This window comes from Cucurbita moschata, unplaced genomic scaffold (assembly GCF_002738365.1).
Source record: "Cucurbita moschata cultivar Rifu unplaced genomic scaffold, Cmos_1.0 Cmo_Scf00001, whole genome shotgun sequence".
Lineage (NCBI taxonomy): Eukaryota > Viridiplantae > Streptophyta > Magnoliopsida > Cucurbitales > Cucurbitaceae > Cucurbita > Cucurbita moschata.
Genome location: NW_019268517.1, coordinates 9,057,612 through 9,069,063, shown reverse-complemented (window position 1 = coordinate 9,069,063; position 11,452 = coordinate 9,057,612). Strand labels below are relative to the sequence as shown.

The following is an 11,452-nucleotide window of genomic DNA, read 5'->3' as shown; positions in this document are numbered from 1 at the left end:
TCTCCCCCCTCGCCTTTATCAACCAGCACACTATATTTTCAATCAATTAATAATAATAATAATAATAATAATAATAATAAATTCTTTTTTTTATTTTTTTCTTTTTTGCGTCACCCAATATCAATCCTAGTATTATACTCGATTTCAATATCATATTAATATAATATTTTAAATATCAATATGAACATAGCTCAACTTAAAATATTTTAAATATTTAAAATTTATGTTCAGTAATTATAAAAATAACCAAAGGTGTTAGCTGAAAAGACCCCAACTGCCAACCACTGCCACTGATGTAGATGTGGAGCTACCCAACTTTATTCACCATTGTTCTTAAAAATTCCAAATGCCACTTGATTGCTTAGTGTTTTTTTTTTTTTTATGCTATAAAACTTTTAATCGTTGGTCGATTGAGGAGGATAGCGATATATTCTTTATAACGGTGTGAAAAATTTTCCCTAACAAACGCGTTTTAAAAACATTGCTTGCAACGGAAAGCCTAAAATGGACAATATCTGATAGCTGTGAGTTTAAACAATTACAATTGGTATCAGAGGCAGACACTAGGTGATGTGTCAGCGATGAGGCTGAGCTCCAAATTGGGTAGATATGAGGCAGTGTGCCAGCAAGAACGCTAGGTCCCGAAGGGAGGTGGATTGGGAGTCCGACGTCGATTAAGAAGGGAACGAGTGCCAGTGAGGACGCGTTTCAAAAACATTGAGGAAAACCCACAAGGGAAAGGTTAGGGGACAATATCCGCTAGCGGTGGGTTTGGACCGTTGCAACTAATTTATTTAAAAGAAATTAGGTTGATATTATAAAAAAATTATATATTTTTTTGAATGAAATTAGGGAGTGATTTAAAATGGTATAAATAATGGTATGGGGTTGGTTACTTTACAAGTTGGTAAAGGGGAAAACTTCAACTAACTCTGCTCTCCAACTCCCTGCGCATGTGCCTACCCATGTCTCTTTATAGATAAATATTCTTCCAATTTTATATTTTTCATAATAATTCATTTATTAATTAAGTAAAATAATTCCCATATAATAAAAAATTAAATTATGGACATTTTTTTTAGTGGATCTATAAATCTGTTCCTGTCGTTGGACAATGATTGGGAATTTGGATGTCACATAATGTCATCTTATTTTCTCTTTTATGAACATTTTTTTAGAAATCATAGTACATTTCATACCGTTTCTTTGTTTTTTTCTGTTTATATTTTTAGCGTTTTCTAAAAATCTCGACCAACATAATTTAACAGGTATGATTTGGATTGGGTTCAAATAAATAACAAATTTGGGTTGAATCGAACCAGTTAATTTTTTTTATGAAAATTGAATAAATAAATGTTCGAGCAACTAATATTTTATTTTATTAAAAATAAAAATTCAAATAAATGATCGAACAACTCAAACCAATTCAATCCATTCATTATTTAATAGGGCTTAATTTAAATATATCTAAACCCAACTCGAACCCCCTTAAAATCTTAATCAAATAAAATTTTAAAAATATAACATAACCAAAAAAATAAGAGTTAAATGAGAAAAAAAAACGCTTTTCAAAAGCATATTGAGAAATGAAATCTACTTTGAGTGTTTACGAAGGGTGCATTTATCCTTTCGAACAAAAGAATGGTACGAAATTAATTTGTATTCAAATAATTTTATAATTCATAATGAAATTTGTAGAATCAGTAAAGACGTAAGAAATAAATATACATAAAATTTTTATTTGTTGTTTAATATTTTTCTTCGTTCATCATTATGTTTATTTGTCATATAAATAGTTATGCATATAAAAAACTATTTTAGCTGATTATAGGCTGAATTATATATATATATATATATGTATGTATATACTTAGATTCTTTCTGCCGTACATACTTGGAATCATCAATACAAATTCTTTAGTTAATATTCTCTTTACATTTTCTCTCTCATGTTCTTTGTGTTCATCTAAATCGATTGTGTGAGTTGTTGTGCGATCCTAACAATTTGGGTATTCTTTTCTTTTCGAGAACTATACAAACGGAATTAAAAAAAAAAAAACAAAAATGTAGCTATCAACTTAGAACATTAAGTATTTACATTAAAATTAAAAATTTAAAAGAAAAAAGAAAAAGCGAAGGCATCTCAATGGACAGCCAAAACTAATAACACAAAGGAAGAAAGAAATCCAAGTTATTTATTTAGTTGCCTTTATATAATTGGCTTTTTATGGAATCTTAACACCCAAGTTATGTCTTTTATTGTGTTTAATTCCCATAATTAAGTCAAAAAGTGTGTTTACAAGTTTTCTCTTTTTTTCTTTTTTTCGTTCACAATATTTAGTTTATTAATTAATTTTTATATTAATGTTTAATTTGTATTCTCTTTTTTCACTTTTCATGGTTTATAAAATTACTAAAATACCCTCAACCATTGCAGCCACTTAGCTACTCCAACGAGACCTTTGTCGACAACTCTAATGATCACCTCCGACTACCACTCTAGCATTAGTCGGTGTTAATTAGTCGATCATAGTCCTTTACAATAATTTGACATTAATACAATTATTTCATATATATAAATATAGAAACGCTCAAGATGTAACAAAATATTAAAGTCAACGTTTTAATCTAAACAGCACTAAGTTTAGGACGTTGAAAAAAAAAACCTTTAAATACACCTCTTTAAATGAAGCACGTTTTCATTAGAATAAAACCATTGGACTTGTGTGCATTTTTAAACTAAATATAAGTGCACAACATTATGATTAAACAATTTAAGAGATAGAGACAGGATCTTTGTAATAAGCTTTAATTTGATTATTCTTTTTACTATAATCTTTACTTTATTCAATTTATTTCTCCAAAAATATTATATATATATATATATATATATATATATATATATATATATATATATATATATATATATATTTATTTATTTGTTGGTGAGGAAGGTAATAGTTTAGACTGTTTATCTCTCCTATTAAATTCAAACACCATTTTATATTATCCTTATAAGATAACGTAATAAATTAAAATTTATATGTCTAGTTAATATTATTAATAAAAAAAACCTAAAATCAACGCCAAAAAATATTTATATTTATAACAGTCAATAAATTGATAACAATTTAATTCAAATAATTATAAATATTTGTAAGATTAAAAGTGTAACATTTTTAAAGTTTGAGATTATAATTAATTTGACAAGTTTTAGGCGAAAATTATTATTATTATTATTTTAAAGTAATTATGATACAAAATTTGACCAATTTGAAGTGGAAAAGAGAAGAAAAAGAATGTGATAAAAATGAACGGCCAGGATCAAATCATGAAATTCAAAGCTGACCCCAGGAATCTCCTGGTGGGGCCCAGAAACGGTTGCTGATTCTCAACTTTAACGGCATGCGATTTGGAATTATGATTTAATTATATCCATTTTTGGAAATTAATATTTTTGCTTCTCATTTAATTTTCCTTTCTATTTTCTTCAAATAATTTGGTTAGGTATACCTTAAAAATATTGAAGTGAATATAACAAAAAAAACAAAAAAAAAAAAAACAAGACAAAACAAAAACTTTATTTCTCAAATTAATACTAATTATGGCATTTAATTAATAAATATTTAATAGCCATAAATATTAGCTTAGAGATGAATCCATGGACGTACAGAAAATAAATCAAATGCTAAACCCAATAAATAGGTAAAGTTTGTTGAACAAAAAAAAAAAAAAAGTGATTAAAAATTAATTAAAAAAAAGTTGAAAAGAAATAAATAAATATTTAAATAAAAATTGAAGCGTTTTGGTTCAACTGTTTGATGTATTCGAGGTTAGAATCTCACCCACAAAATTTGTCCTCATTTCCATCAACTGCCCTCTCGGACGGGCCGTTGGAAGTCAAATCGAACGGCCCAAGTGGGCCATAGGGCCCATTATATGGTTCAGCTTTTAAGAAACAGCCATGGTCGCACTCGCCGCTGTCCTTTGAATGAAATGTGTTTTCCAATTATACCCTCTTCCATATGTTAGTTTCTCAATTATGCCCTTCATTTTTCAATGAACATTAAATATTCTATTTTTTTTTTTTTTGCTTTTAAAATATTATTTATAGAGCTTTTCATAGGTATGCGGGTTTGGACCGCAATACCTTTTGGGCCCAATCATTTTGGGCCTACCCAGTCCATTCTTCTGGGTTTATTGGGCTTGCGGAATTGGGTGAAAGCCCAGTTTAATTTGAGCCGAAATCTTAAGGAAAATGAACACGACCTCACGTGGTCCAATCAGAGGCAGGCAGTTAAGTTAGAGTTAGAAACTTACAATACGAGTGGATACACTGAAGAGAAGCTCAAGCGCAATAGGTAAATAGGGAGATAGGGAAGCACAAGGAGACAAAAAAGAAAAGACACGTGATGAGAAAACACGTGGAGGCACGTGATACCTCGCGTGCCGGCGTGCCCTTCTTCTTCTTTTTTTTTTTTAAATTTATTTATTTAATTTTGTATCAAACAAAAAATGTAAGAAAATTAAATAAAAAAATAATAAAAGAAAAGGGGACTCACGTGAGGAGGCTGTGCGGTCTGACAAGGTTTTTTGAATTTTATCTGACAGTTCTCTGACAAAACTGGACAGTGTCGAATGCTCCCCTCCTCTCACTCTCTCTCAGACACGTGAGATGATCCTTTTCTATTTTTTTCATTCCCATTAAACTATCATTTTTGTTATAATATTTTACTTAAAAAAAAAATTATTTTCAAACATCCAATTTGTCTAATTTTTAAACAAATTTAAAGTTAACTTTTCTATTAAAATATATTAAATAATAAAAATAATTCTTTTACAATAAAAAATTCAAATATATTTTCAAAATTTATAAAACGAACAAATTTACGTATCGCTGTCAATCTCACAGTTTTAATAATAAGGAAGAGTTTTCCACAACCTTATAAAAGATATTTCGTTTCATTAAATCCACTCCTTTAGGGGCCATCGTTCTCACTGATACACTGTCTCATGCTTGACTATTATATGAATGTATCATCCATGCACAAGAGTCATGCTAATCTATATATCAATTCTTATTTAGCTAAACGAGAAACAACTCTAGTCATCATCGATCCTATTTCTAGGAATAGAGACGAATTAGATGAGGTGGAAGGGAGTGTAGGGCGGAGCGTAGGGTAGGAGGTCCTAGATGGGTTGGATCACCTAGTCCTTAAGCTTGGAATTGTGTGGGTAACTTTTTGAGGTTGACAAATATGCCCCTAGAATTTGCCAAAATCCCCTCTCAACTTTACCTACGTGTTTCTTACTTTTTTTTTTATTCTTTGGGGGTAAAAGCAGAATAAATTTTGCTTCTTACTCACGCTTTCAATTTAAACCTTCTCAATAAATAATCAGCTTAAGAAACACTCCTACTCTAATTTGATTAATATTTGTAGATTAAAAGTTTAATTAAATTGTGAAATAACGATAAGCCCTCACGACATGCTCATACCCGTCACTTCCTCTTCTTCCGCTTTTAGTGTTGACGCCTCCTTTTCATCGATATCGTGACCATCTCATGTTCTTCCTCCTCCACTTCTATAGCGATGTAAATTAACACAAATGTCATCTAATTACTGAGAATTTTCAAGATTATGTGAGTCATATAAACGTTTATATAATTTTAAGAACCACTTAGAACGATATCTTAAACGTCGAGGACTACACTGTTAATTTTTAAAATATACGATAAAAATTATCAAGACAAAAATGGAAGACAAAATTATTATGTTTGGAATAGAAAGTAAGTACGTGGCAGATATAATGTCCAACTTTATCTTATCTACTTTCTCTATATACATATATACGTACGTGTGTATGTGTGTATATATATATATATATATATATATATATATATATATATATAACAAAATAATCTCACATCCTAAAAATTTATGTCAAAATTTTAAACTAAAAATATATATAAATAATTTATTTTCATTTGTGTGCGCTTTCCCTAAAAATTGTTCGTGGTGAATCATAGTGTACAAATTGTGGTGAATCCGAAGACCAAACCTTCAACCATTAGCTTTATCTTATAAGGGAATAATTCATACAGTCTTGTTTTTCCTCGTCTTTCCCAAACTAGAAAAAAAAAACTGTTTCGAGTTCTTTTCTTAAACATAAATGCTAACTGTGCTACTGCATTTCATTACAAGTGTTTCGACACCCTTCATTGCTTCAAGTTTATTAAGCGTGTCTATTTAGTTATGTATTCTAGAATGTATACATTTCAATTATATCTCATCGAGCACACACCAGCTTCCTAAACTACACTGACTTGTCCCTCAGTTGAAAGACTAACACACTCCTCAAGATATGAATGAGGTCCGGGAGAGTAGCCCATCCAACTCTTCTTTCGAACTTAAAACATTGTCTGGTGAGCTTATCGTTGAGGGTTGACCTTACAAGAACTCGAGCAACCTTTCTTTTACTGCATGGTAAAAGTAAATAGAGAGAGAAAAATAGAAGATAAAAAAAAAAAAAAAAATTACCATATTGAATGAATTGTTTTTGGTTGGGTAAAATGAGAGAACCAAAACGACACAATGATTGGAGACGGTCTGTTGGGGTAAATAAAAAAGACAACAGATTTCAGAAATTAAAATAATAAATTACAGAACAAAACATTTTCGAAAAAATAAAAATAAAAAAGAAAAAAAAAAGAAAAAAAGGAAAAGGAAAAAAGCTGGGTTTTATGTAATCTGAGTATTACTCTTCGTTACTTACTTTTTTCATTGGGTTTTGGAGCTAGTGTCAAAATACTAGCCCATTATTTTATTTTAAATTACTAATTTCTTTTTAATAAAATAAATAAAATATTTTATTTTATTTATTTTGCCAAGTTCAAGAGAATATCTCGATTCATTTAAAATAATATTTATTTATTTATTATTGTTTAACCTTACAACGACTTGATTAATTACTGTTCATCAATTTTGTTTTTGTTTAATTTGCCTAACATAAATCGAAAAAAAATTGATTTAATTGGTTTATTCCATTCTAATTTGTTTGTTTGTCCACGAGAAAATCTCGAATCAACTCGGTAAGAAAAAAACCGAACAATGCTCATTTTCTACACAGCTTGTCTCCTCTCTACTTATATAACCCTCAAAATTTCACTTATTTTTTCTCGGTTACCTGAGTCGAAACCTAATATAATCAGTGAATTAATCATAAAAAAAATAAAAAACGGTTAGCATCAGTATTGGCATAGATATGTACTAATAAGAGAGTTACCTAAACTACAACGAAAAGTTTTAAATTGATACCAAACAAAAATTACGAACATTAGGATGACATCTCGAGGTCCCAACCTAATCGCTATCGTTTTCTTGCTTTCTTCAAGTTGTCCCGGGAAACCCGAGTGTGAATATTAGGTTATAATTGAGGTGGATGGGTAAATCCACACCAACTATCCTCTTTCTTTAACACATCATTGATGTAGAAGCAAAAAGAAAAAAAAGAAGACATTTATGGTGAGTTCCACGACAGTCAAACACACAGAAAAACCAAACAATTTCATTAATGTTTACGAACAAACGTTGTTCCCAAAGCAAAAAGAACACTGCAACCTTCTTTTTCAACTCATACTTGTTTCAGTTCCATTACTTCCAAACTTTTCTTCACACATCCTTCCCCCTCTCTCACTATTTATTTCCCCCCTTCTCCCAACTGTCTTTTCCTCAAGTGCCCTACCCTACCCTACCCTAGAGCTCTCGTGCTCACCGACCTAACCTTTATTAGAACGTTGAATGAAAATTTGACATGACAGTCCAGTGACTTAGATTGACACGATGATCGTCGAAACAACTTAACTAGATTAAGTAGAAAAGAACGATGTTCTATCACGTTCATTATACATCTAGCATTCGAATTTGTGAGCACATTTGTTGGAGAGTGAAATAAAACATTCATAATAAGAGTGTGAAAACCACTTCGTAACTGACACGTTTTAAAATTGTGAGGCTGACAATGATACGTAATGAGCCAAAGTTAGTGGTGGGCTTAAGTTATGACAAATTGTATTAGAGTCAGACATCAGACGGTGTGCTAGCGAGGATGCTGGGCCTCTAAGGAGGGTGGATCATGAAATCCCACGTTGGTTGGAGAAGGGAATGAAACATTTCTTATAAGTGTGTAGAAACATCTCCCTAACATAAGCGTTTTACAACCGTGAGGTTGACGACGATACATAACAGATTAAAGCGAACAATATCTACTAGCGGTGAGTTTGGACAATTGCAAATGGTACCATTGCCAGACATCCAATAGTGTGCCAGCGAAGATGCTCAACTCCCAAGGGAATAAGAGTGTGAAAACATCTCTCTAACAAGCATGTTTTAAAACGAGTGAGACTGACGACTATATGTAACAGGCTAAAGCAGACAATAACTACTAGCAGTGAGTTTGAGTTGTTACAAATGGTATCATAGTCAGACATCAAATGGTGTGCCAGCAAGGACACGCGACTCTCAAGGGGGGTAGATTGTAAGAATGACGTTGATACGCAACGAGCTAGAACGGACAATATTTACAAGCGATGAACTTGAACATATGCTAACCGTGAGCTTGAGCGGTTACAAATTTCTACTCTAAAAATAGTTTTTAAGAGACGAAAGACAATGTTGTAACTTTCGAAAGAATAAAGAACACTTTTGTGTGTGTGTGTGTGGAATGTATAGTGCCAAAAAAACACACATGAGTACACACAGGGCAGTGGGGAAAGGGGACTCGCACAGTTTAAAATATATTGTTATGTTTATATTAAAAGCAGAAGAGAGAGGTGCATAAGACATTTGAATCCAATTGTTTTTTGTGTGTTTCCTTTTCTTTCTTCTGTCTGTCTCAATGGACTTTCATCTGAAGCAATGTAGAGAGCAGGAGGAGTCAGAGGAACAACATTCTGCAAAGATATCCAAGTTCTTTCTTCAACACCCACAATCCTCTGTTTCCTCTGTTTCCTCTGTTTCCTCTGTTCTTCCTCTCTTCGTATCTGATTCCAACAACAGCTCCAAAACGTCATCAATCCTCTCGCCATTTCCCGATTCAACTCCTTCTGCTAATACACTCCCAAGTGAGCCTTTTCTTTTCCCTTTTTCTTCTTCTTCTTCTTCTTCGGCTTTGCTGTTTTTTTAATGCTCTGTTTTTGTTAGGGATGTGGGGTTATTTCAGTGCTGCTCAAAGGCAGGAGCTTGAGCTTCAAGCTCTCATTTTCCGGTATATGTTGGCCGGAGCTGCCGTACCGCCGGAGCTTCTTCACACCATCAAGAAAAGCCTTCTTTCCTCCAGTACTCCATTTTTTCTTCATCACCCTCTTCAGCATTTCCCTCATTATCCCACTTCTTGTAAGTCCCATTTCTTACATAAGTTCATTAATTGTGAAGATGTTTTTGTGGTGTTTTGGTTATGTAATCAATAAAATGAGAGAAGTTTCTTCATTTCTTTAATGGGGTTCTGTTTATTCAGTGTTGCAAGCAGGTTACTGGGGCAGAGCCGCCATGGATCCTGAGCCCGGCCGGTGTCGGAGAACCGACGGCAAAAAATGGCGTTGTTCAAGAGATGTGGTCGCCGGGCAGAAATACTGCGAGCGCCACATGCACCGTGGCCGTAACCGTTCAAGAAAGCCTGTGGAAACTGCCACAATTAACCCCAGCACCACCACATCGACCGCCGGAGCTAGTGGTGGCGGTGGTGGTTGTTCTCTCAGTTCCCACACCAACCGTGTTGTTGGTGGCGGTGGTCGGCCTTTTCTGGCTGTGGAAAGTGGGAATTATTTCTCTTTGTCTGGACAAACCCCATCCGTTGATCTTCTCCATCTTAATCAACGGTTAGATTTTATTTGGGTCCCACTTAAATTTTCTTTTGTCTTTTCAGCCTTTTGATTCTTCTTTAATTTGTACAACACTATTTCCCCAACCACAACTTTCTGCCTAATAATGCTTCAAATCAGTGTTCCCTTCTTTTCTCTCAACTTTATTTATTCGACTTCTTTACTCTTCAAATTAATGTACCTTCTTGTTCTTCATTCTTTGCAGTTCTTGCTCGGATTCGTTATCGGAGCATAAGAATTTCTATGAATCCCATAAGGAAGCCGGTGCCGGAGACGCCAAGTCCGACAGCCATATATTGAGGCATTTCTTCGACGATTGGCCAAGGTCCAACAACAATGGGAGCGACAACGTCACCCAAAAAATGAAGTCTACCTCCACTTCCACCACTTCCCTTTCGATCTCCATACCCGAGAACCCATCATCCTCTTCCGACGTGTCGTTGAAATTGTCGACGGGAGGAAGCTCTGATCAAGGCATTGGCCATCATATTCATCAGGATGGCAATTCTGAGCGGGAGCACACGCATTTGAATTGGGCAGCTGGGTGGGCAGCCACGCAGATGGCGTCGATGGGTGGACCGCTGGCAGAGGTGCTGCGATCGACTAATAACAACTCGTCGCCAACGAGTATGCTACATCAGTTGCAAAGAGCAACGAACTCGGAAGCTAGCTATATTAGCACTTGAAAAAGGAGTTGCTCCTAATTTACATTGGCATGACCTCTAATTGTAGTTTGTTTTCAATGCTTCTAATTTGGTTGCTGGATGGTTAATTTATGTTTGTATGTGTAAAAAAAAAAAAAAGAGTTTCAAGCTCCACTTTCATCCCACCTGACTAGAATGTGGTTGGTTGAAAATTGCTTTTATCATTTATTTTTCTTGTCATCTTTATTATTTTGCCTATGATTTTCTAACACATACAAAAATATTGACCTATTTGATTTTTAATTTTGCTAATAATTTAAATATTTTCTTAAGAAATATTAAACAAATTGTAGAGACTAAACAGACCATCATTTCTTTTCGATAATATAATATAAATTTTAACCATGTTCATTGACTATATTTTTGTACTGCATGATTTTCAAATTATGATCCAATTATAAGCACGAAAAATAAATAAATTTTAATTCGTTGGTAAAAAAATAATTAAAATAAACTTTATTTTCAAATTTCAATCTAGTCTCGAGTTTCAATTTGTACGATTCAACTAAAACTTAAAAGAAAACTCGAAACTAAATTTATAATATATCCCACCTAAGCATCTAGACCTCCTACATTGTTACACAACATAAAATGAAATGAAATTTTATGTTGAGGCAGTGGCTAGGGGCCATAAAAATCTAAAATTATTGTCCTGTCATGGATTTGAATTTGCATATTAAATAAAGATTACGCAAAGAGAGTGAGTCCAAAAATCCAAATTAAAAAAATAAGATAAAATAAGATAAAATAAAATAAAATGTCTCCCTCTCTCACAAGCAAAATTTGCGGCAGACAGCACACACCCACATGGAAGGATATCTTTACTGAAATACGACATGTCAGACAAATAATTAATTGCTTTGCTGAACAAT

General features: G+C 32.9%; 1 protein-coding gene across 1 annotated transcript; it reads left to right on the top strand.

Annotated features, from left to right (window-relative positions):
* The first annotated feature begins 8,795 nt into the window (after positions 1-8,795).
* LOC111448910 (growth-regulating factor 3-like) lies at positions 8,796-10,735 on the top strand. The gene is made up of 4 exons (XM_023088697.1): positions 8,796-9,120; positions 9,200-9,391; positions 9,513-9,873; positions 10,082-10,735. The coding sequence occupies exons 1-4, from the start codon at positions 8,895-8,897 to the stop codon at positions 10,560-10,562; spliced, it is 1,260 nt and encodes a 419-aa protein (XP_022944465.1). The 5' UTR covers positions 8,796-8,894; the 3' UTR covers positions 10,563-10,735.
* Positions 10,736-11,452: the final 717 nt, after the last annotated feature.

What these genes read in the sequence shown, in the direction of transcription:
- LOC111448910 (XM_023088697.1), top strand. Translation starts at nt 8,895, where the DNA reads ATGGACTTTCATCTGAAGCAATGTAGAGAGCAGGAGGAGTCAGAGGAA. An exon ending in TTCTGCTAATACACTCCCAA is followed by an intron (nt 9,121 to 9,199) that starts GTGAGCCTTTTC and finishes TGTTTTTGTTAG; the next exon opens with GGATGTGGGGTTATTTCAGT. An exon ending in CTTCTCCATCTTAATCAACG is followed by an intron (nt 9,874 to 10,081) that starts GTTAGATTTTAT and finishes CATTCTTTGCAG; the next exon opens with TTCTTGCTCGGATTCGTTAT.